The following is a 25,282-nucleotide window of genomic DNA, read 5'->3' on the forward strand; positions in this document are numbered from 1 at the left end:
TATGCTGGGACCCATGGGACCTATGGTAAGTCACTTAAAACTCTGAATTTCCTGGTCTCAAAACCAGGCAAGAGTAAACTGCAGAACCTGAAGCGCGCATACGCAAAAGCAGAATCGATACACGCCAAAGCAGTATCATCCGATGTGAGTTTCGCAGGCTGTTGAGTCTTCTGGCCCTGCAGCCCCAGCGAGGCCGAGACTGCAATACGCGGAGAAAACGACAACTCCCAGGAAGCACCGGGCGGGCCCGTACGCGGGCAAAGGGATAAACTACAATTCCCAGGAGGCACCGGGCGGGCAGGCGCCGAGCGGTGACGTCTCGGGGGCCGGCGCGGGGCGCTGATTCGGCCGGAGCTGCCAGCGGGGTGGCTGCCGCCGCGGGTTGTTACAGCTGCTGGAGCAGCAGCGGCCCCCGCCCCCGGGCACCCCTCCTGGGCCCTCGACCGCCGGCCCTGTACTGTGAGTACGGGCGAGCGGCTTCGGGGTGGACCAACCGGGACCCTCCTCTCGGGGCTAGAGGCGGGGCGGGATAGAAGGTGGGGGCTGCTGAGGAAGCGCCCCGGGCTGGAGCGGACCTGGGAAGGGGGAGCGGAGGTGGGAGGGGGTGCATCAGCCGAAGGGATGCCCACGGGGGGAGGGAGGGACGGGAGACCGAGTCTGGGGTGTCGCGAGGAGTGCTCGGGCCGGGGGAGGGGGCGGGGAGAGCCCGGGCTTCGGGGATAAAGGTTTGGCCGCCTCCGGGGTTGGGTGAACGCGTGGACGTGGGGGTGGGGCTTCGGACCGGGCCGGGCTGGGCTCCGAGTGCGAGGTCTCAGGCTGGGGAGCGAAGCGGGAGGCCCCTCTACGGCTTGAGGTCCCGCTCCGAAAATCCCAACAATAGCGTAGGCTCCACCTCGTTTCACCCTCCTCCCCGGCTAGTGGAGGTTCGCCCCGGTACTCGTCGTCTTTCCATTCCACTGCCCTCGCGAGTCCGGGAGGCAGGGCCAGACAGAGCTACGAGGTGAGTGACTGTGGCCCTGCGGGTTGGGCGGTGGGCAGAATGAAAATGGCATCGTGGAGTGCTGCCAGGCACTGCCCGTGGGGTCCAGGTTGTGGGCTCGGATGTTTTTGTGCTTCTCTTCGAGAAGACAAAAAAAAAAAAAAAAAAAAAAGGTTTGCTAATTAAAGGGCTTCCCTTACTTGGGGGAAAGAATGGGAAGCGCTCACCTGGCAGCTGTCCTGGGGCACACTATGGCCTGGGCTTAGGTGCCAGACTGACAGGCGGGCAGGGATATTGGTGTGTGGAGCCAGGGTGGAGGGAAAAAAGAGTAGAGAAGAGCTACCAGCAAGAAAGTAGTTAACAGAACAGAGTTGCTGCAGGCTTTGGTTCAAGACAGGTTATGAAACCACATCAGGCACTGCCATGCAGCCACCTGCCAGCTGGGGCAACAACTTTTCAGCCTCAGCTGCTGTAGACTTACTTTACCTCTGCCAGGTTTTCCCTGTTTCTTCCCTTCACAGTGGAGGGGTGGGGTATGCAATTTTTTTTTTTTCCACTAGTGGAAGTGGTATGTACCCTTAGTCATGCAAACTTCTAGGAGAGTGCTCCTTGGGTGCCAGTTGTTTTCGTAGTTTCTTGATTTCTTGTCTTTTTGGCTGCCAGTCATTTTCTTAGTTTCTGGATTTCTTCTGTGTTTTTTTTTTTTTTTTTTTTTTGCGGGGGTGAGGGGTGTCTTCTGAGATTTCTGCTGTCAGGGCAGCTAGTGTTCAGTCTTTAGGAAGATGCTTCTGAGGGTATCAGTTAGGTCCTAGGTCTAGGTTCTTCTGAGACTCATCAGTCTTCATTAGATGCTCTGTTTCAGCAAGACAGGAGTGTGGGATGATCTGAGATTCACCAAAGCCCTTGGTACTGCTGGACAAAATATGAGACACAGCTACAGATCTTTGTAATCCTGTACCTTTGTAGGTCTAGGAGAAGTGGGGAGGGATAGCAGTTTCTGGTTAGACTTCGGGAACTCTGCCTCTCTCCTTAAAGACCTCACTTCCCTAGCCAGCTCCCCACTGCCCCAGGCTTTTGTGTGTACCCATCCCAGAAGCTGTGTTAGGGTAACTGAAGCTCCAGGGCCCTGGAAAGGTAAACAACTGAGCCAGTCTCGGTTTTCTAGTTCCTTGGGTTTCTGTTAGGCCCAATTATCCAGCCTAATGGGCTGAGCTGATGGGTCCCAGGAGAATTACCTCTAGGATGCACTCTGGGCCATCTCAAACATGTTTGCATGTTGGGAAGGTGTGTTGTGGGTCACATTTCCCATGAGGTCTCTTAGCTTGGAGCTCTCTGAGAAGAGGAAACTTGTTCTCATTATTCTGGAAGTAAGGAACCGATCCTTGAGAATCCTGGCTCCCACACAGACTTGGCTGTGATCCTAGCCAGAGATAGATAGCATCTGAATCTGAGGGGGTTTGTTGCAGCAGGGTGAAGGAGGTGGCCTTCTGGGCACTTTCTGGTTACCTGCACCCAGGACCCGTTTCTGCACACCCCCCCCCAAGATGGGGTTGTTACCATGGTGATGACCTTAGGGCCTTTATTGGGGAGGACCTTTCCTCACCTAGGGAGGTGAGCCAGTATAAAGGTACAGTCCGTTCCCACCTCCTGCTGGTTACAGGGCCCTTAGGGATCTGGGGACAGCTGAGCTCCAGACAAGGGGCTACTCATTCCCCTCCTTATGTGCATCCAGGAATGCATCTGGATTGCATTGTTTCTGGGGCATCCAGGGCAGCCCTCCTGGTTCCTCCTGCTGCAGGCCTCTGGCATTGGAGCTTGGGCAAGGAAAGCAGGTGCTGGGAAAAGAGGCTGAGGGGTGAGGCTGGGCTGGGCAGAGAGGAATGGGGGCAGGAGGCAGGTAGGGTTTTTGTGTCCTTGGGAGGTGGGTGTTGGTGTGGGTTTCAGCAACTTGGAGCTGTAGATGTTCTCCATCCTCGCCCCTCCTATGGTGGGGAAAAGGGCCCTGGTGGTTTGGCAGCAGAGTGGATGGCATCACAAGGGTTAGCCTGAGCGGCTGCCAGATGCATAAAACATCTCGCATGGGTTGCTTTGTGTCACCAAGAAAGAGGCCTCCAAGTCTGGGCAGAGGTTGTCCCTCGTCTCTTGTCTTCTCTTTTCTTCCTTCCCTCCCTCTTTCCACTCTGTTGGTTCTCCTGGATCAGGGTTGGGAGAGATCCAGGATTGGAGAATTAGGGGAGGGGTTAGAAGTAGTGATCCCTAAATATTGCATCTACTGCTGTGTGTTCTCATAGCCCCCACCCCCTTTTGTTAATTCTTTTTTTCCCTCCTCTTGTTAATTCTAATGGTGGGGAAGCTCAGAGGTAGGAAATGCCCCATATCAGGCCCTTAGCACAGTCCAGCAGGTGTGTGTTGAGTGATTCTGAGGGGACAGACCTCTTCTCCCCTCCCATGGGCCTTGTGGGAGGAGGGCCTTATGGGAATGCTCTGAAGGATGAGATTGGAGAACAGGCAGTGTTTTTTTTTTTTTTTTGCTCTGGTCTGGATTCCTCTTGCTGACCTATGTACCCAGGCTATCCCAGTGCCTGGAGAGGCACCGTCCCGAATAACCGATGTAGGGGGCAGCCAGGTGTTTATCCCAGCCCGGCAGTGGGAAATGAATGGAGTTAAGGCCATACGGCCTTTCTTTGGCCTCTTTGCTTGAGAATCAAAGCAGCAGAACTGCCTGGAGTTCTTGGGAGAGCATGGCCTCCTTCCCTGAAGGATTTGGATGGTGTGAGGGGGCAGGGAAAGTGGTGTGACCTGTCTCACCTGTGCTGCTTGTTTGCAGAACAGCGGCAGGAGAGGGGCAGCAGGATGAATGTGGGCACAGCGCACAGTGAAGTGAACCCCAACACGCGGGTGATGAACAGCCGCGGCATCTGGCTGTCCTATGTGCTGGCCATCGGGCTTCTCCATGTCGTGCTGCTCAGCATCCCCTTTGTCAGCGTTCCTGTTGTCTGGACCCTCACCAACCTCATTCACAACATGGTGAGGGCCTGACTGCTGCCTGCCCTGGGCCATATGGGCTGCTCTTTGGTGGGGCTGAGGAGTAGGAGGGCCCCCCCCCCCCCAGACATGGGCCAGATGTCAGGGTGACATGCTGACAACATTTGTCATCCGATTCCAGACCCAGCTCTCATCTCTGCCTCCGCCCCCCGACCCCACCCCGACTCTGGGTTCCAGCCATGTGCACTCTGATAAGAGGACTAAAATCTGCAGATTTTTGCACATCTCCAGAATGGGGTGGCTTGTGGACCTGGAGGGAGGGCCACTGGGAGCTGAACTAAGGGCTCCAGAGAGTTCCTATGACCCGGGCGCCCATCCTGGCACAGAAATGCCCCACTCCCAAGTCTGGATCTCCAGCCATCTTCCATTCTGGCCCCTATGCTTCCTCAGCCCTTGCTTACTAGCTTGTACTCTTTGGTAGGCAAGCAGGGCCCATCAGCTCGTCCCTGCCTAGCTGGCATAGGGAAGCCCCTACTGGGCCAAAGGGGCATTTCTGCAGCTAAGTCTCCCCATGCTTCATCCTCATGCCAGGCCTGCCCTCACACCCAGTGGGTCCTCTTCTCCAGCCAGCCTCCCAGCTGCTGCATCCTGACCTACAGCCCACATTCCTCTGCCCCTCAGAGGGAGGCTCCACATAACCTGGAGCCCACTTCTTTGACTGGGATGGAGGAGCTGAGCCAGAGGGCCTTTTGCGTTTTGTGTCCTCTTAACGATGGCCTCTCTTTCCAGGGCATGTACATCTTCCTGCACACAGTGAAGGGGACACCTTTTGAGACTCCGGACCAGGGCAAGGCAAGGTTGCTAACCCACTGGGAGCAGATGGACTATGGGGTCCAGTTCACAGCGTCTCGGAAGTTCTTAACCATCACACCCATTGTGCTGTGAGTGCCTGGGGTAGAGAAGGATGCCAGCAAGCAGGCCAAGGCCTGGGGGACCTGGGCCCTGCCAGGCTTAAACCTCCCCTGGCTCTGGCTTTTGGCATGGGAATGAGCAGAGGAAGGGAAGTTGGAGTATCCCTGGGTCCTCTGCTGGGCTCAGTCCTGGTGCCTCCCTGGCCTTGTCTGTCACCAGATGGACTTTCCTGCCTGCCAATGATGGAAGCCCATAGACCTGGGATAAAGCAAGGGAGCTGGGTCAGGAGGGATCTCTTTAACCGGGAAGATCTTGCCACCTGGCTTCTGTTCTGGGGGTCTTTCCTGTAACTTCTTGGCTGCCAGGGATCTGCCACTCCCCACCTAGGAGTGAGGGAGGAAGGGGTCCTCCAAACAGAATCTTATTCCTCTTCCTAACCTTCTCACCCAGGTACTTCCTCACCAGCTTCTATACCAAGTACGACCAGATCCATTTCATCCTCAACACTGTGTCCTTGATGAGCGTGCTCATCCCCAAGCTGCCCCAGCTCCACGGAGTCCGGATCTTTGGAATCAATAAGTACTGAGGGTGCAGCCCCTTCCCCTGCCTGGCATGGTGGGGGAGGGGTGGAAGCTTGTGCTGGGATGCTGAAGACAGGAAGAGCCTCTGGATCCTGCTAGAGATGGGGGTCAAGCCTCTGGGCCCTAGTTCTCCCCTCACTTCCCCCGTAGCCGACTTGAAGTAGCTTGTAGTGGGGTTCGGTTGGGCCCCCCAGGTCTCTGACCCTTTCTGATTTTTTTGATCTTTTCCTTTTGCCTTTTGGATAGAGACTTCGTGGGGACGGTCATGGGATGGGCTGGGCTCCCGGCTGAATGCAGACCTATGAGGTTGGGACAAGAGAAACCCCCTGCTCACTTGCTCATCCTCGGACTGCTAAAGCACTTTAACCCCTGCAAGGGGAGCAGGGGGATGGTACAGCTTCTAGATGGTTTCACTTTAATTCTTAAACCTTTAGGATGACCTCAGTGTGTGCTCTTATATATAAAAGCAAGTACGTGATGGTGCCTCATGCATCTGGGTAGAGAACTGTCTATTGCAAGTCTCATCATGCTTCTGGCAGCTCCCCTACAGCCCACCCTGGGTACTGGATTGGAGTGGGGAGGGGAAGGAGAGAGGTGGTGGGGCTGGGTGTGGATGGCCTGCTCCCAGAGGCGAGGGGGCCATGGCCACTCTCACCTTGGCCCTGGTGAGGTGGGGAGGGTGGTTGGGTCAGGGGTGGGGATGATGAATTGAGACCTGGAAGAAGGGGCCACATAGCAGCAGAGACTGGTGTTAGGAAGGAGGATGGGAATAGAAATCAGATCTAACCTCAGCCTTTGGGAAGTGGTAAGGATGGGGGCAGGCTCAGAGTTAATCTCCCTATGCATGGTTGTGATAATAGGATGGTGATATAGGACGGGAGGCTGTGGGGGGGTTAAGGATCCTGGGTTTTTGTGAGGGGTGGTGGGGGTGGAAAAGGCCTGTGAGTCCTTGTTAGCACAGGTCCCGTTTGACACTGCCTTATGCAGTGGTGTGAGGGGTGTGGGGAAGCTGGGACAAATGATGAGTGATAGGGTCCTTCTGCAGCCTCCACCTGCAGCCTCCACCTTGTAACCTCCTCATGCAGACTGGAGCTGGTGCAGGGCCTCTTGTGTGGCATGTACCTGTGGGGTTCTGGGGCCACCCCAAAATGGGGTGGGTGGGCCACGGAATGGTCCCTGCTCAAGCAGGATGGTGGAAGGAGCCACAAGTTACCTGTAGGCGCTGTCTCCTTAGCCTGGGGGCTGGAGATGTGGAGCAGGAGCCAGAGGGTGGGTGAAGAGGAGCCACCCTTCTCCCTTTCCTGGTCTGACCAGGGTCTGTGTTACTTTGAAAAAGGTGTGGGTGCCCGTGCCCCTTCCCAGGGCCCTGAGGGAGGAGGGGAGGTCATTGGTCCCATTTTCTGCCTCCTGGTTCCCTGCCCCCTGCACCCCATGTATCATAGGGAACTTTCACCTCAAAATCTTTCTAAGCAATGTGTGAATAGGATTTTTACTCCCTTTGTACAGTATTCTGAGAAACGCAAATAAAGGACAGTGTGTTCCTGTTTCCTCTGAGTCTGGCCTCTGCTTCCTGGAGGGCCCAGGGGAGGGGGCAGGGATTTGGGCAGTGGCTCCCACTGAGGGCAGTGTGGGAGCATCAGGGCCCCCGCGGCCTAGGCGGCCCAGATGGCGGGAGGGGCTCTGGGGCTGCTGCTGCTCCTGCTGTCTGGAGCAGAGCCAGCCTGAGGGCTGGGGGGGACTGGCAGAGGCGGCAGCAGACCAGAGGGCAGAATTCTGCTCTGTGGCCTTGCCTGGCTCTTCCCGTCTGAACGCAGGCCTCTGGGCTCCTGGGCCTATCTGAGCCAGGCTGCGCTGGCGGGGGGATGGCTGTTGCGTGGCCCGGAGGAGGGTCAATCCCCTAGTGACTTCGTGAACGAAGCCAGGGTCCTGAGGGCTGCCCAGGTCTTTCCTCAGGATGCCTTCCTCCGTTCTCACTGTTCTTTCCTCCCCCTAGGAGGGCTGCGTTTCCTCCTCGCCTTTCTGTCTTCTTTCTGTCTTCGGGGAATCTGTGCTTCCTTTCCTCTGCCCTAAGTACGTGCGTGTGCGCGCGTGTGTGGGGGGGTGGGGTGGGGGGGGAGGTGGCAGAGGTGAGCCTCCGGGAGGCCAAGAAAGGAAGGGGTCCTTTAGTGAAGGAACTCTGATCCTCTCAGCGTGTGCTCTGCAGTATCACGTGCTGTTCCTAGGACAGGTGTAAAGTCCCAGGTAGGAGGGAGAAGAGCTGCCTTGGGCGGTCTGGGCTCCTCTCTGGCTCCGGGCCAGCGCCAGTGTCCTTGGGTTGGGTGTTGGGAAGAGTGCAGGGTCTTTGCCCAAGTCCACTGAGTGGACAGTGATGGGAGGACCAATACAGCCAGCTGGGCCCAGGCCCGGGGATGAGGGGGGGCGGTGCCCCAGGAGCTTCCATGGACTTGGAGGGCAGTCAGGGTGAGAGGCTGTTGCACATCAACAATAATCAGGGTTCAAATCCTGCTTTGCCACTTATTACCGTGTGGCCTTGCCAAGTTACTTCTCTGAGCTTCAGTTTCTTCCTGTGTTGTGGAAGGACAATACATGTTAGGGCTGTTGTGAGGATTAGCACCACACCTGGCACGTCGTAAATACTTGATATGAGGTAGCCACATTAGTAGGATTCCTATCGTTGCTACCACAATCATCGCCTTAAAACACTGCTTTGGAACTGAGGGAGACGGGCCACGCTCACTCAGGTGGTTTATCTCTGAGGACTGAGGGGGGCGGGGCCAGAGGCCTCTCCCTGGAGAAGGAGGTGGGTGAAGAGGACAGGTGGAGGCCTCTCCCTGAGACGTCTACATGAGCGCACATGTGTCGAGGGAGGCTGGGTCCTCCTTGCTGTCCAGCCCGTTCCCCACACCTGTTAGACGCTGTCATTCTGTCTTTAGCATTGCCCACCATAGTGTGGTGTGGTGTTTGGTTCCGGCTCAATCGCTCTCCTCATATCTCTGGCACATCCGTTGCTGTTGCCTGCTGGCACTTGGATTGCATGGCCCAGTACGCCTCGTTCTGCATCATTCTCTCGCCCAAACTCCCCTGGAATACACACCGGGTGAATGTATATATCTTTCTCTTCCCTGCTCCCTGAGTCCAAGAGGAGGGAAGAGTTTCTTATCTCTGGCCTTATCTGCCTCCAGCCCAGCCATTACGTGGCTTATCTAAAGGCCTGAGAAGTGGGGCCCCTGGCCCTACCCAGCTCTCCACTTCTTTCATTTCCCTTCCATAGGCTTTCCTGAGACGCAGCACCTGTGCAGGGATCTTTCAGAGGGGATTCTCAGGACCGCCATTCCTGGTGAGCAGCTAAGGTGAGTGGCCCCTGGGATGAGCCTGTGGGTTCTGGGCACTGCCTTTCCGGGCACCCAGAAGAATTCCCAGGCTGGGAGTGAGCTAAGAGCTGGCCACCATGATGAGGGCAGGGATGGAGAAGCGAGCATGGGTGAATAAGGTGCCTGGGCCAGCCAGAAGGGACATAGGGGCAGGTGGCCAGAGGTAGGATGGGGAGGTGGAGCCTAGAAAACTTGTGAGGGGAGTCCTGGCCCCAGGAGGGAAGCAGAGGAGCCTGAAGGAAGGGAAACAGATCTCAAGAGGAAGGAGTTGCAGAGTTGACAGAAGGGGAGAGAGAGAGAAGGATTTGGCAGGGCACCTGGGTGGCTCAGTTGGTTAAGCATCTAACTCTTGATACCGGCTCAGGTCATGATCTCAGGGTTGTGAGATGGAGCCCCTTGTCAGGCTCTGCACTCAGCGGGGAGTCTGCTTGAGATTTTCCTTCTCCCCTGCCCCTCCCCCACTCATTCAAATAAATAAAGCAATCTTAAGATAAAAAAGGATTTGGAAGTAAGAGCACCTGAAGGGTCCACTGTGGTGGGGACAAAGAACTGCTGCTGAGTAGAAACAGGGAAGGACCAGCTGTGTGTATCAAGCTGGACTGGTAATGGGTCTATGAAGGGTTCTGCAGGGCAGCAAGAGAATATAGGGGCCAATTTTAGACCGGAGTGGGTAGAGGGGAGTGGAGGGGGGAAGATGCCCCAGGTGGGGTTTTGGGATCCATTTTATTTTACCAAGAGTAAGGGGTCCCTTCAGAGGGTGACCAGTAACTGAAGAGACAGGACCTGGGGGTGGGAGGCTATGCAGGGCACCCACCCCCAAACCACTCTTACACTCCATTCTTTCTCTCTTCTTTCTTTCTGGGGCCAATTTACTGCTGTCTCATTGGGAAATGGTTGGTAAGAGCACCCATCCCACTGCCTTGCAGAATACAGCAAGGGAGGGAGGCCCAGGAGTCAGAGCCAAGGGAGGAAATAATCATTGGGGTTGGCAATGTGAGGTCCAGCAGCTGTGCCCCTCCCCCCTTCATGAGCCCTCTGTTCGTCAACACTGGCAGGGCTCTGGCTGGAAGATGGTGGGCCTGCCTACTCCTCAGGCCCCTCTGAGCAAAGGGGCAACTCTGCTGTGGGAGATGCAGAACACAGGTCTCGCTCTCCTTTCCATTTGAGGTAATCACTGCTCCATCTTTCCTCCAGAAGGGTTCTATAAAGGACAGAGGAGAATCTAGCATGTGTGATAGTCACCTTCCTTAGTATGTAGTGACCACCTCACCTTCTAGGAACAGGAAAGGCAGATAATTCCAAGTCTGATTATTCTATAACTTTTGGATCCTCGTTGACCCCAGCCTGCCAAAGGTAGATTTAAACATTTGAACCAATACTCCCCTCCCCCAAACAAATTGGGTTCTTTTTCTCCAGCTCAGGCACAATGTCTAGCATATTTGAGGAAATCACAAGAGTTGTAGTCCAAGAGATGGATACTGGAGGGGATATGATTGCTATCAGAAGCATCCTTCACGTTGACAGATTTCACTGCTGCTCTCTGGTGAGGGGGAGGAGAAATTTCTGGGGACATCAGTACCACAGGACAGACCTCATCCTGGAGGACACACTGGAGAGAGGGGAGGGTGAAGAGCTGTTTGAGAAGCTGGATTCTGGGCCCCAAGGTCAGTGTGAGGGGTTAAGAGATGGCCAGCTAGGAGACTTTGTCCACTCCTGCTCTACCACCCTGTCAACTCCCCATTGCCAGCAACCATGGCAGCCAGTCAACAAAGAATTTATATGTCCTAGAACCTGTATGCATGTTCATACACCTCAGTTTGAGAAATGCACAAAAGATGTTAACTGGAGTTTAAATAAAAACTTTTCAAAAAAATGCACAAAAGAGCTGCATGGGGAAGTGGAAATAATCCCCCCCCCCCCTTTGACTGATTTATTCAGCAGAAAACACAAGGTCATACACCAAAGGCAGTAACTATAGAAGCCCTGAACCCATGTTAGGGCACAGAGCAGAGACATGTCATAATTTACTAGAAGGTGTAATCGGACTCCAGAGCCTGGATTTCTTCGATTTCTTCCAGTTCCTCTCCTGCCTCCTGGTCTTTGCACCTGCTGTTCCTTCTGCTGGGAATACTCTTTCCCCTACCTACCTACCTACCTACCTACCTACCTACCTACTTATTTATTTATTTATTTATTTATTTATTTATTTATTTATTTATTTATTGTGTATTTTTTTATTGGAGTTTGATTTGCCAACATATAGTGTAATACCCAGTGCTCATCCCGTCAAGTGCCCCACTCAGTGCCCATCACCCAGTCACCCCATCCCCCCGCCCACCTCCCCTTCCACCGCCCCTTGTTCGATTCCCAGAGTTAGGAGTCTCTCATGTTCTGTCTCCCTCTCTGATATTTTCACTCATTTTCTCTCCTTTCCCCTTTAATCCCTTTCACTATTTTTTATATTCCCCAAATGAATGAGACCATATAATGTTTGTCCTTCTCCAACTGACTTATTTCACTCAGCATAATGCCCTCTAGTTCCATCCACATAGAAGCAAATGGTGGGTATTTGTCGTTTCTAATGGCTGAGGAATATTCCATTGTATACATAGACCGCATCTTCTTTATCCATTCATCTTTCGATGGACACCAAGGCTCCTTCCACAGTTTGGCTATTGTGGACATTGCTGCTAGAAACATCGGGGTGCAGGTGTCCCGACGTTTCACTGCATCTGTATCTTTGGGGTAAATCCCCAGCCGTGTAATTGCTGGGTGGAAATTATTCCTAAATTGTCTTCCCCATGTTTTCCATTTATAAATAATTCACTTTTAAGTTAGCTGAGGTCTTCTGGTGTGTTTGTATGTTTATCATTGAGATGAATAAATAAATGGAGGCAGTTTGCTTAGTGGTTAAGAAAGGACACAGGTGGGCAGCCTGGGTGGCTCAGTGGTTTAGCACCACCTTCAGCCCAGGGCCTGATCCTGGAGACCAGGGATCGAGTCCCACATCCGGCTCCCTGCATGGAGCCTGCTTCTCCCTCTGCCTGTGTCTCTGCCTCTCTCTCTCTCTGTGTGTCTCATGAATAAATAAATAAAATTTTTAAGAAAAAGAAAGGACACAGGCCTTTCAGCTGAGAGCTGAGGGTACTTGGTTTCTAGCCTGGTTCTGCCTCTTACCAGCTGGGTGACCGCTGGACAAGTTGCTTTCTTCCTTTAAGTCTGTTTCCTCATCCGTCAACTTGAGAAGACTGTTGCAAAAACCAAATGAGATAAATGAGGTAAATCATTGATTACAGTGGCTGTGCAGAAGGAACATTCAACCAAAGTTCAGCCTCGCCATTCCACTGCTGGCTCTTATCCCTCATGTTCCCCAGAGATCATGACTGAGTAGGTGACCAGAACTCTCTAAAGGCTTGAGGGACTTATAGAGGAGTCTATTCCATTTCTCTGCCTTCAAACGCAGGTTTTTGTATTTCAGAAGCCCCAGGGTAGATGTTGTTGAACCCTCACTGAGAGACTTCTTTCAGTGTCTTACACCTCAGGGTGGGGACTTTTCTGGCTCATACATCTCCACTATGGCCCATCTGGACTTCACCAAAAGATGGAAAAGAATCCAGACAGTACCACTGTACAGTTTTAGAGCACCTGCCGTGTGCCAGACACTGCCATTATGTGACCAAGAGCAGGGCCCAGATTACTTGGAGGTGGTGGGCCTTTCCACAAGTGAAGTTTTGTTAAGCAAGCAGGGGGCTTCAGGCAAATTTCAAGATTATCATTTTTCAAAGACTCTGAGTCAATTCTCTGAAAAGCAACTTGCCAAGAGGCAATTTACTAAAAGCTGGTTCTCAAAAAAGTTTGCTAAATGACCAGTTCATTGAAAACAAAACAAAATAAAAACCCTTTAAACTAGGCCTAGGATATTTTGCCATGATCATATTACTCCCCAGGGACAGGAGAAAGCATTAAGTACAGAAAAATATTGACTAAGTCCGTTAACTTCCTTTAAGGGAAAGGCTATTTGCATAAAAAATTCAGAGGCAGAGGTGAAACCAAACTTAAAAAAAAAAAAATCCTTACAAATGAAATGGATTGGTAATTCGAATTGATTTTCAGCAATTTGGCCTGCTTCATTTTCAAATGGGTTATTTATTTTTTAACTATATGGTGCTGATGGTATGGTTAAAGTGTATGTAGGGTTTTGTTTTCTGTTAACTAAAGTCTACATACTTTGTTTTTGTTTTTTTTTTTCACATACTTTGATTATCTTGGTGCTTACCTAATATCTTTCCTCTGTTCCAAGATTTTTTTAAATTATTCTTTTTTTTTTAAGATTTATTTATTTATTCATGATAGACACAGAGGGAGAGAGAGAGAGAGAGAGAGAGAGAGAGAGAGAGAGAGATTGAGGCAGAGACACAGGCAGAGGGAGAAGCAGGCTCCATGCCAGGAGCCCGACACGGGGGATCCTGGGACTCCAGGATCGCGCCCTGGGCCAAAGACAGGCGCCAAACAGCTGAGCCACCCAGGGATTCCCTGTTCCAAGATTTCATACAGGATACCACCCTACCTCTAGTTATCATAGATCCTGAGGCTTCTCTTGGCTCTGAGAGTTTCTCAGACTTTCCTTATTTTTGATGACCTTGACAATTTGAGGAGTCAGGCATATTGTAGGATGCTTGTCTATTGGAATTTGCTCAATGTTTTCTACTCCTGGCTAGACCGAAGTAATGGGTTTTGGAGAGGGAGACCATAGAGGTAAAGTGCCATTCTCACTGCATCATAGCAAGAGTATGTGCTATCAACATGACTTATCCGTGTTGATGTTGACCTTGGTCACCTGACATGGTGTTTGTCCGGTTTCTCTGCTGTGAAGTTAGTCTTTTTTTCTCCTTCTCCACATGATACTGTTTTTGTGCATAAGGTTTCATTTTTCTTTTCTCTTGGACAAAGTATATGCAAACTTTTATACTGCCCAAGAAACAAATGGGCTGAGGACATCAGTGTCACACATAACAGGACTGATGTGAAGCACTATTTCTGGTTCCATCACACTTCCACCAATTCCAAAATGCATTTTTTCTCTGGAGTTCCAGCCCTGCCCACCCCCACCTCCCCTTACTCAACACCAAGCAGTAGAAGCTCTGCCTCCTATGTAAGTTCACATCTGGGAGGTCTGAGAGAAAGGCACTTGGCCTGGCAGCACTTCCACACCTGTTCCACTAACCCCAGCCCAGTAGCTGACTTGGAATCTGGGTTCTCATGAAAGCGCCCAGGCTGGGCAGAGTCCACACAGATGGGTAACTTTCCAGAATTGCTTTACTTTGTACTTGCATAGCTCATAGAAATGCCGGAGACAGAACTCTGCTTCATTCTTATTTCCCAATTGGCAGGGGCTCCTAATTCTGTTTTTTTTTTTTTTTTTAAGATTTTATTTATTTATTCATGAGAGGGAGAGAGAGAGGCAGAGACACAGGCAGAGGGAGAAGCAGGCTCTATGCAGGGAACCCGATGTGGGACTCGATCCCGGGTCTCTGGAACCACACCCTGGGCCAAAGGTGGAGCTAAACCACTGAGCCACCTGGGCTGCCCCTTAAATCTTTTTTTTTTTTTTTAAGATTTTATTTTTATTTATTCATGAGAGACACACAGAGAGAGAAGCAGGCTCCATGCAGGGAGCCTGATGTGGGACTGAATTCCGGATCCTGAGATCATGCCCTGAGCCAAAAGCAGACGTCCAACCACTGAGCCACCCAGGCGTCCCTTGTTTTTTTTTTTTTTTTTTTTTTAAATATTTTATGCCCCTTAATTCTTTTTTTTTGACCCTTAATTCTTTTTTTTATTTATTTTTATTTTTTTTTATTTTTATTTTTTTGCCCCTTAATTCTTAAGCTTCACTTTTCCTTGTCTCATTTCTGCCTCTCAAATAGTTAAATAGGACTAGCTCACATTTATTGAGCATTTAGTATGTATGGGAGGCATTTTGCTAATCAATGCTTAACTGCATTGTTTTATTTCATTTCCTCAAGTGCAGAAAGTTCTCCTATGGATGAGGAAACAGATCTGAAGAGGTTAAATGACTTATCCAAAGTCATTTTGTAAGAAGGTGACAGAATGGGTTTACACCCAGGATTATGTTGACCCTGTAATGACTCCTGGTGACCACAGTGTTTCCTGGGAGCCACAGCTGGAGGACCTCCTCAGAAGGAAAGGGGATCGTGGAGGGGAGCCCAGGATAGGGCTGCTCCAGGGAGGGTATTCTGGAGAGAGATCTTTTGGATCTTTACCCTTTTCTTTCCAGAGAACGCCAAAGGCTGAAGTTCCAAGTTCTGGACACAGGAGACTCAAAGGGAATGTTGACGGTGAAATTACCCAAAGAAGTAACAATTGCAAGAGCCCTCCACAAGTCCCACAAGCAGAAAGTCCAGATGTTGGAGACTCATATACCTCAGCAATATCTGGATTTCCTTGAGCTCAGGGAGGCTGGAGTTGGGCAGCGTGGTGGGGGGGAACACCCATTTTGGGCACCAAGGGCATCTGAGGTGGAGGTGTCCTAGCTGTGCAACCCCTTATGCCCTACTCCCAACACTCCCCAAGCCTGCTCCTCACTTAAGCCTGCCCTCCACTTCCCCCTTTAGGAAGGCTTCTCATTCTTCCTGGTCAGCCTCCAGGAAACCTTCTTATACCCCCAACTCACATTCCTGCTACCCTCCAGGGTGATTGATTCCTCTGACTTGGACCAGAACATGCATGCTTGTTTCAAGAGGCCACTCTCCTTTGTTCTCCTACAGAGTTGTCCAGATATGTGTTCTGTGCAGTTTCACTCTGCAAGCCATGCCCCCTTACTCTGTGGACTAGTAACAGCTGGTGACCCAGCAGGACTGGCTTTACTAACCTCTCTGTGTTTAGCCCCAAACAGTAGGTGCTCAGTAAGACGGCCAAAGTGAAGTGCAGTGAAATCAAAGCACCCCTGCACAGAACATTTCCTGTACAGAAAGTGCCACTCCCTCACCCCCCCAAGGGTGGTGCTGACCAAGTACCACAGAGGTTCTGATGGCTGGGGGCATGGTGTTTCCAAGGGACTTACAGGGACAAAACCACCCTTCCCCCTCAGCGGATATTTTGTTGGTGGCGTGGCTGTTTTCTTTCCCAGCTGAGGTTGTCAGAAAATGTGGAGCAACTTAGGGAAGGGGACTCAATGTTGCTCCTGGACTAGCCTTCCTTGAGTGTGGTGATACCTTTTGTTTTCCTTTTTTAATTAAAAAGTGAAAAGCTTACACTGAAATTTTACTGGTCCTTTGAACTAACCCTCCCTACCATAGAGTTTTAATGAGAGAGCTCAGTTTTTTTCTAGAATGCCTGTTGTTTCTAGAATGAGGCTCTGTGGTATGTGTATATAGAGTTGGGAGGGGAGGGTATTAGGTAGAGGGAGGTTAGCAGAAGCAAGGATGTAGGTCTTCTTTGAGGGTCCTTTGGTTGCACATTCTAGAAGTTCCATCAGCCTATGTTTAGTCACAAAATGCATTTCTTTATGGAATCAAAGATACCTTCTGGAGCTCAAGGCTGTGGACAATGTGGCCAGGTCCCAGGGACCAGTGTGTGGAGTTGGAGCCCCATCTCAGAGAAGTGGGTATTATGACCTGATAAAATGCCTGTCTCAGTGCCATGGGAAGGGCCTATGGTTTGGACTCATACAGACTAGGGACTGAATACCAACTCTGTACTTATAGCTGGGTGACCTTGGACCATTCACAACTGTCTCTAGGCCTCAGTTTCCTCATGAGAAATGGGTGCAATTCTGCCTACATCATAAGTTTGTGGAGAGGGGGAAATGAAATGATCTGTGAAGTATCTCATGGTGCTGGCACACTGTAATCTTCCACAGATGCTAGTGAGTCCCCTTCCCACTTCCCACCTCCTTGCCCCCACAGTGGGTACAGTGAACTATGATGGAGTACATGTTCCTTGGTTTCCCAGCCTCAGAGACCCTTAATCTCAAACAGGAACTAGCTGATGGAGAAGGAGAAATGTCACTGGCAGGTGGGGCTCCTGGAATCTTCAGCTCTACTCCCCACCCCAACCCCCACTCCCTCCAGGAAGCTGAGGAAAAAACTACCTACTTTGTTGCAATCAATCTGGAGAATGAGAGCTGACCTGTGACAGAGACTCTGGAGATGGCAAGGAAGGAAACCCTGAAAAATGAACAGCAGTGCACGTTGTGGGACTGGATTAATACTGGGTTAGGATCCTGGGAGTCAGGGCCTGAGAGAGAATAAGCCTTGGCCCACCTGCAGTAGGTCAGGGGGCGCCAGCCCAGACCCCAGGCTCTTCAGCTCTTATGTCAGACTTCCTGAGCAGTATTAACTGCTCCTTGGCCTTCTCTTCTCACCCCAAGAACGAGTGTGTGGCATTGCTAAGTCCCTTCCCTGCCTCTCTCCTGAGATGTCTTTTTCATTTGCTTTTTAGGCTTTCTCACGGTTCATAACTACATGGAGATTTTTTGCTTATTCTCTCTCCCTTTCTGAGAGACAGGAAGGCAGGAGCCATAGTGCCTGGAAGAAAAAGGGTCCCCAATAAGCATTTATTGAATCAACAGTGGAAACAACATGAGTTTTGGGGTCAGATGTGTGTTCATATTTCAGCTCTGCTACTGTTTTAGCTATGAAACTGGCTTATCTACTGATACTTAAAAAAATTTGTTTATTTGAGAAAGAGAGAGCAAGAGCACATGAGCAGGAGGAGGGGCAGAGGGAGAGGGAGAAGCAGACTCCCTGCCCAGCAGGGGACCCTGAGACCATGACTTGAGCTGAAGTCAGACTCTCATCCCATTGAGCCACCCAGGCACTCCTACTGATCTTTTTTGAGTCTCAGTAAAACGGAGATTGTTTGGGAGATCAAGCAAGATAACTACACAAAGTACCTACAGGTTAATCAATATGAAATCTTTTTTTTTCCTAACACCAAAGGTCAGTGACCAGCCCCCTAAGGGGGGTCCTGGACTATCAAGTAAAGCAACTCATCTTCCCCAATATAGGGAGAATGAGTAGGCAAGGCCTGGTAGGGGCAGGTTCAGCTAGGCTCTGTGTCAGCCTGGAGGGGCCCCAAGTGAGCCTGAAGGTGGGAGGAAAGTCTTGAGGAAGGGGAGGGTTCAGGGCTGGGAAGGAGAACTGAGGCTCCTTGCTCAGACATCCAGGATTTGCCCCACCATGGCACTAATCCTCCCCTAGCTAGAGATGTTAACTTCTAGCTCTTTCTTTCTTTCAAGAATTTACTTATTCATTTGACAGAGAGAGATAGAGCGCACAAGCAAGGGTAGTGGCAGGAAAAGGAAGAAGGAGAAGCAGGCTCCTTTCCCAAACAGGGCTCTGGGATCATGACCCAAGCTGAAGGCAGACATTTAACTGACTGAGCCACCCAGGCGCCCCTCCTCTTTTTGAGTTTGTGTTCATTTTTTGTTTTGGTGAAGGGCAGGGCATGAGGATTGGGGAGAAACATGAAAGAGGAACTTAACAGAGACAGAGAAGGACTTGTCTTTCTGAGAACTAGTTCTCTCTCTCTCTCTCTCTCTCTGGCACAAGTTTCTTGTTTCTTGGACAACGCAAAATCTTTTCCAGAAGATGAATTGGCTTCTAGGCCTTCTGTTCATCATTTCAGAATGGGCAAAGACGCTATTTTTAAAAAGATTTTATTTATTTATTCATGAGAGACACACAGAGAGAGGCAGAGACACAGGCAGAGAGAGAGAAGCAGGCTCCATGCAGGGAGTCTGATGTGGACTCAATCCTAGGATTCCAGGACCACACCCTGGGCTAAAGGCAGGCACTAAACCGCTGTGCCATCCAGGGATCCCCATGGGATACTATTTTTTAAGACGATAGCAAATGGCCTGAAATTATAGGGTTCTTAGGGTTGAGAATGGAATAGGATGCACCCAAGGGTGGGAACTTTGGTATGGGTAGGCAAAAAACCCTGCTTGTTGGAGAAGCAGGTTGGATTGTATGTTGGCCTAGGGTTTTCAGGCTCTGACAATTTTGACTTGCTTTGTGCAGGTCAGTGTGCCGGGTCCTGGGGTCCCAAACCTTACTGAATGAAAGCTTAGAAGTGTAGGAAGCATGATTGAATTACATGTCCAGTTCTCACATGATAGCACTGGCTGGGAAAAGATCACTAGAACTGGGGGTCAGAGGGTTTCAGGGTCTAGTTGTGGCTCTGCTACTCATTAGCCCTGTAGCCTCCTGAGCCACGGTTATCCTGACTTTAACCTGAGTGGATTAGGCTAGAGGATCCCTGTGATTCTGAATGTGGCTTCATCTGGAATTTCATAGTCTTCCCCTGGATCCCAAAGGAGTTGTACTGCTTAGGAGGCCATGGAAACGGGTAGAGAGAGGTCTAGATGTGGTAGAAAATTCAAGAAACTCCCAGAAGCTGTAGAAGTGGCTGATTCAGACCTGGTAAGGTCTTGAGTGAATCTCTGTCTTTTAAAGTGCCTTAACATCAGTGCCTGGGTGGCTCAGTTAGTTAAGCATCTGACTCTTGGTTTCAGCTCAGGTCATGATCTCAGCGTCGTAAGATTGAGCCCCATGTTGGGCTCCATGCTCGGCTCAGAGTCTGCTTAGGACTCTCTCTTCCTTCTCCCTTTGACTTGCCACATTCTCTCTCTCTAAAATAAAATAATCTTTAAAGTGCCATAACGGAGGATGCAGGAGATAGATTCCAGTCCCTGCTCTGCCCAAATCTGCTGAGTGACTGAGGGCATGTTATATCCTCTTTTGGTTTCTGTTTCTTCTTCAATCATCTAGGCATAATCCTGTGATCGTCTGTGTCTGAAGATGTGGGGAGGGGTCTGTATGTATAGTGCTTTGTCACTTACATACAGTGATGAGGATGCAGGCTCTCTGGCATGGGCAGTGGGTCCAGGAATGAAAACTCCCACCACTGGGAAGAGAACATACAGGGGGCTGGAGATGACCCAAAGACTCTCTGTAATTATTTTTCCTTTCTTTCCAGAGGAAGGTGGTGGTTCATCTTGCTTAGGTAAGGATGGAAGCCTGCTGTGTTCAGTGTGGCTGCACCCTCACCCTTGAGTCCTCTGGCCTCAAGAACTGCAGCTCAGGTGAGAGAGCTGAGTATGTCGTGTGGTGGTGAGGTTGGGGAGAGAAGGGTAGGGCACCGCCCAAGGCAGGCTTCAACTGGAGTCTAGAGGTTCCATCTGTCTCCTTAAACATAGTGGTTTTCATGGGTTATGGGTAGATAACCCCTGGGATTACATATAACCTGGGAACTTTAAAACTAGTGATGCCTGAGTCCCACCTCCAGAAATTCTGATTTAACTGATCTGAGGGTGCATCCTGGGCATTAGGAATTTAATCATTTCCCAGGTGATTCTCATGCACAAAGTTGAGAACCACTGCTCTAACTTCCTCTAAATCCTCCCTACTCCTTTTTTTTTTTTTTTTTTTTTTTTTTTTTAAACTTTTATTTATTTATGATAGGCACACAGTGAGAGAGAGAGAGAGGCAGAGACACAGGCAGAGGGAGAAGCAGGCTCCATGCACCGGGAGCCCGACGTGGGATTCGATCCCGGGTCTCCAGGACCGCGCCCTGGGCCAAAGGCAGGCACCAAACCGCTGCGCCACCCAGGGATCCCTAAATCCTCCCTACTCCTAATGTGGTTCAGAGACTGCACTTTGAATGGCAAGGACTAAGTAAGTTTTGATTTCTTGGAGGTGAAGAAGAATTTGGGGTTGGTACTAGACTGGGGGTGAGCTGGGAAAATGGAGGTAAGGTTAGCAGGAGACAATGATGATGGATGTCTGGGAAGAAAGATGCTTTAACAGGAAAGATTAGAAGAAGGGAAGAGACAGAGAAGTGGTCTCACAAAGAGTCAGGTCTACAGGGGCCTTGGTAATAATGGAGCTTGTTGGCTGGGTAGGTTGAGTTCGTTCTTTCTTTCTTTCTTTCTTTCTTTCTTTCTTTCTTTCTTTCTTTCTTTCTTTGACTTTTACTTATTTGAGAGAGAGAGAGAACAAACAGGGGGTGGGGCAAAGGGAGAGGGAGAAGCAGACTCCCTACTGAGCAGGAAGCCTGATGTGTGTCTTGACCCTAGGACCTTAGGATCCTGACCTGAGGTGAAGGCAGCCACTTATCCAACTGAGCCACCCAGGCACCCCAAGGGTAGGTCAAGTTCTTACTGCTGTCTCTACAGGGAAGTCCTTGAGTTTGCAGGATTTCAGAAACATGAAGGAGAAGGAGTAGGACTCAGTAAGAGGCCTCTAGGATCTGACTGAGGAGGAACAAAAACATGTGCTAAGCTGCCTCATTAAGTGCCTCAATGGATGGGCAGCTACAGGATCTAGAAAAAGAGTAGGAGACACAAGAAAGAATTAGAGCAGAGAGAGACATGAGTCAGTAGAGACGCAGTTGCCACACTGAAGACAATCTGCTACAGTGGGACTGGTGCTCACCTCCCCCATCTCCTGGCACTAGGTGTCTGAGGTCCTAATCTCTGGTGACCTACAGATGCAGGTCTTCTCATAAGCAGTCTTTTTTAATGCTGCTGAGTTCTTGGTAAAGACACATATAGAATCCATTCTGGATATCCTGGATAACTTGATTGGTGAGGAGGGATGTTGGCTGTACACTGGTGTGGAGCAATTGCTGAGCAGAGGGGTCCGTGCAATTGAAATCCTAGGAGGAAGGGGGCACACGTTGACTTTTATATTTTGTGCAGGATAGACCTTCACATTCTAGAACCTTGCCATTTTCCCCAGGCTAGGGATTGGGGGATGCCTCCTCTTACCCCCTGGCACAGTCTGACCTCCTGCAGGCCAAAAGGGAAGAGTCACAGCAAGAGCCCATTTGGAATAACCTGTCTCTCATTGCCAGGGACTCTCTGGAACCTCCTTCTGATGCTTGTCCCAGGTCTGATGAGACACTGAAGCCCTGTCCCACTATGTGCTTCTCCTCTCTGCCAGCCACCCTCTTCACCCTCTGAGAACTGTCTGAGGAGCAGTGTCTTATGGCTAAGGCCCCAGAGAAGGGGACCCTGCCCCTGTTGAAGGACCAGGTAAGACAGCCTGGGCTGAGGTCCGGGGTCATAGTAGAAGTGAATGCTCATGCTCTCAAGGGACTCAGAAGTCCCAGGGTACAGTCCTTCCTACTTCATAGTTCTCTGTCAGCTCACATCCATTCAGCTGGTGTGTGTGGCAATTCCCTGGAACACTTGGGTTTCCAAGACAACTTGGGGTGGGCTTTTTAGACTCTGTTGCTAGTCTATGGGCAAGACAGGCAGGCAGAAAACTGTTAGTCCCAGGATGGCAGTGCCACACTGATTAGCAGTGCCTGTCACTATGTTGAGAGAGTATGAGACTCTCCAGGCTCTGCAGGAAAAAGTGCTATGATGAATTACTATTTCTGGCATGGCCCAGGGTTAGAGGGGTGGCCAAGTATTTGCCATTTCTAGTATTTTTCCTTGTTCCTAGCTTTACCTTCTGGTGTATTTCCTTACAGGTGGAATCTGTCCTGGAGCAGATTTGCAGTGAGCAGCCTCAAGCTGTGGGCTGTGACCCTGACGTATGACTTCATCCTGGGTCTCCAGGATCACACCCCAGGCTGCAGGCAGCGCCAAACCGCTGCGCCACCGGGGCTGCCCTACATATATTTTTTAAATATTTAATTTATTTATTTGAGAGAGAGAGAGAGAGAAAGTGAGACACAGGAACAGAGGGGGAAGGGCAGAGGGAGAGAAAGAAGCCAACTCACTGCTGAGCAGGGGGCTTGAAGCTATGAGGGTCTCAATCCCAGGACTCTGGGATCATGAACTGAGCCTAAGTCAGATGCTGAACTGACTGAGCCACCCACGTGCTCCCTTAATACATACTCTAGTTGAGTTCTTTTTTTCCTCCAGAAACCTTTGGGTTAAATGTATATGTCAGAAAAATGCACAGTGGCTTTGGGCATTCCCTGGCACACTCCATGCGGCCAACGGCACATCAGTGCACCTCTATTTACTATATTTTGCTATATTATACATTAATAAAAAAGTTTTTTAAAAAAGTACATAGTGCATAATTCCATGTAAATTAAGTGAAAACCGGGATCCCTGGGTGGCTCAGCGGTTTAGCGCCTGCCTTTGGCCCAGGGCATGATCCTGGAGTCCCAGGATTGAGTCCCACATCAGGCTTTCTGTGTGGAGCCTGCTTCTCCCTCTGCCTGTGTCTCTGCCTCTCTTTCTCTGTGTCTCTCATGAATGAATAAATAAAATCTTTAAAAAAAATTAAGTTAAAACCAAGCAAAACTAAATGATAGTGGTAAAAGTCAGAACAGTAGGGGCATGAGGGAATCTTCTGGGGCAGTGGAAATATTTTATAACTTGATCAGTATAGTGATTATGTGATGTTTACAAGTATACAGATTTATTAAGGCATATATTTAAGATCTGAGCACTTTGTTTTTAACTTCACTTTACCGTAATTTTTTACCTCAATAAAAATTTTAATTTAAAAACATACATACACATGGAAATATACTTGAACAAAACAGAATAATATAAAAAATAAAAATTTCCTCTCAAATCCCTTTACCCTATAACATAGTCCCACTCTCTTTAGACAGTCACTGATTTAATTTTTGTTTGTTATCGTTACAACTAAAAATTATATTCTTATATTTGTTTTTGAGTTGTTAATTTTAGATAGTATTTACTGACTTCTCAGTACTAAGGATGAATATTGGGAAAACCAGACATTGAATAAGTAGTACAAAGTAGGAAGACTATTATTTAAAAAATGCAGGGTACTTATGAAAGTGTTTAGTGAAAGACAATAGGGTTACCTCTGACATTGTCCCCTTCTGTCTTCCTTAAATTCTGATTCCGGCCACACCAAACTATTGGCCTTTTATTTGAACGTGCCATCTACTTGTACAATGACTTGCTTATTTATTTATTTGTTTGTTTGTTTATTTGTTTTTATCTTTTTTAAAAATATTTTATTTATTTATTCATAGAGACGCACAGAGAGAGAGAGAGGCAGAGGGAGAAGCAGGCTCCATGCAGGAAGCCCGACGTGGGACTTGATCCTGGGTCTCCAAGATCACACCCCAGGCTGCAGGCGGTGCCAGGCGCCAAACTGCTGCGCCACCAGGGCTGCCCTGTTTGTTTTTATCTTTGAAAATATTTTTTAAGTTTTTATTTATTTATTTAAGTAATCTCTGTACCAAATGTGGGGCTCAAATTCATGACCCCAAGATCAAAAGTTGCATGCTCTGCCAACTAAGCCAGCCAGGCACCCCTATAATGACATATGTTTTAAAAATACAGGTTTCACTCTCCCTCTGCGTGCATTACCTTTCCTCACCTTATCCATCCTTTAAGCTACAGTTCAAATATCTCTTCTTCAGTAATCATCCCAGTTACCCAAAGAATTGGGTTACTTCTTCTGTATGGCCTGTAACACACTGAATACATCTCTATTATGGCATTTATCATACTGTACTGAAATTATTAGTACATATGTCTGCTTCACTAATGTGAAATTTCTGGAGAACAGGGTTTAAATCTAGCTTTCCGGGATCCCTGGGTGGCGCAGTGGTTTGGCGCCTGCCTTTGGCCCAGGGCGCGATCCTGGAGACCCAGGATCGAATCCACGTCGGGCTCCCGGTGCATGGAGCCTGCTTCTCCCTCTGCCTATGTCTCTGCCTCTCTCTCTCTCTCTGTGACTATCATAAAAATAAAAAAAAAATCTAGCTTTCCTTTGCTAAGGCTCCATAAACAATCGCTTTCTTCAGAAATGCCTTTGAGTTGGGGGAAGTTTGGGAGACATATCCAGAATTTCATAAGGCTGGCTCAACCTCAGAACTACCAATTGTCTCTAAGAAATTTTGTTCTAACCTCTCAGAGTCTCAGCAAGGGACTACTTGTCTAAGGGAGGTTAAACTGACCCAGAACTTGAGGTTCATATTTAATTTGCTGATTTCCCTTATCTCACATTCCTGATTCCAATGTAAAGTTCAATACATTAACTGCATGTATCTGTAAGAAATTTCCTGTTCCAGCAGCTCAAACTGGGATAGAGATGGCTTTGAAATGGGGGCGGTTGGGATAGTCATTATTTGAGCTTGGAGAGATGTAGAAGATTCCACTAACTCTTACTCATTTTTCAGAACTCTTAGCTCACAAGCAATACCCATCTCTGATAGTTTCTTTATCTCTCCAGTCTAGTTAGAGATTTCTAAACACATTGTGTTTATCCTTTTTGGGAAGGAAACCCTTTTGGAGAAATGCTAGTTAAGCCGCCTGGGGGTAGATATGATCCTATGGAGTTGGGTGTCTTGGATAAGGGGGAAAACTACTTTGTAGGAAACAAATCAAGGAATTTATTGATTTTGCTCCTAAGATAGAGGAGAGGGACAGTGGAAGGAGAGAGAATGAAGGGAGAGAAGCACAAGCAAGAGAGAGA

The 25,282-nt window shown here is 49.5% G+C and overlaps 2 protein-coding genes across 5 annotated transcripts; both read left to right on the forward strand.

Annotated features, from left to right (window-relative positions):
- The first annotated feature begins 299 nt into the window (after positions 1–299).
- ORMDL3 (ORMDL sphingolipid biosynthesis regulator 3) lies at positions 300–7,003 on the forward strand. Of its 4 annotated transcripts, none has more exons than XM_025440117.3 (4): positions 300–459; positions 3,807–4,006; positions 4,754–4,905; positions 5,327–7,003. In XM_025440117.3, the coding sequence occupies exons 2-4, from the start codon at positions 3,833–3,835 to the stop codon at positions 5,460–5,462; spliced, it is 462 nt and encodes a 153-aa protein (XP_025295902.1). In that variant the 5' UTR covers positions 300–459; positions 3,807–3,832; the 3' UTR covers positions 5,463–7,003. The 4 variants fall into 4 exon arrangements, with proteins under 4 accessions (XP_025295902.1, XP_025295906.1, XP_025295905.1 ...); XM_025440121.3 differs by having other exon boundaries at positions 305–459; positions 3,812–4,006; XM_025440120.2 differs by lacking the exon at positions 300–459 and adding an exon at positions 769–1,000 and having other exon boundaries at positions 3,812–4,006.
- Positions 7,004–10,022: 3,019 nt separating this feature from the next.
- On the forward strand, positions 10,023–23,334 carry GSDMB (gasdermin B). The gene is made up of 7 exons (XM_035720915.2): positions 10,023–10,496; positions 14,860–14,862; positions 15,139–15,373; positions 15,464–15,692; positions 21,367–21,441; positions 21,821–21,891; positions 22,335–23,334. The coding sequence occupies exons 1-7, from the start codon at positions 10,255–10,257 to the stop codon at positions 22,401–22,403; spliced, it is 924 nt and encodes a 307-aa protein (XP_035576808.1). The 5' UTR covers positions 10,023–10,254; the 3' UTR covers positions 22,404–23,334.
- Positions 23,335–25,282: the final 1,948 nt, after the last annotated feature.

The sequence above is a fragment of the Canis lupus genome, chromosome 9 (assembly GCF_003254725.2).
Source record: "Canis lupus dingo isolate Sandy chromosome 9, ASM325472v2, whole genome shotgun sequence".
Lineage (NCBI taxonomy): Eukaryota > Metazoa > Chordata > Mammalia > Carnivora > Canidae > Canis > Canis lupus.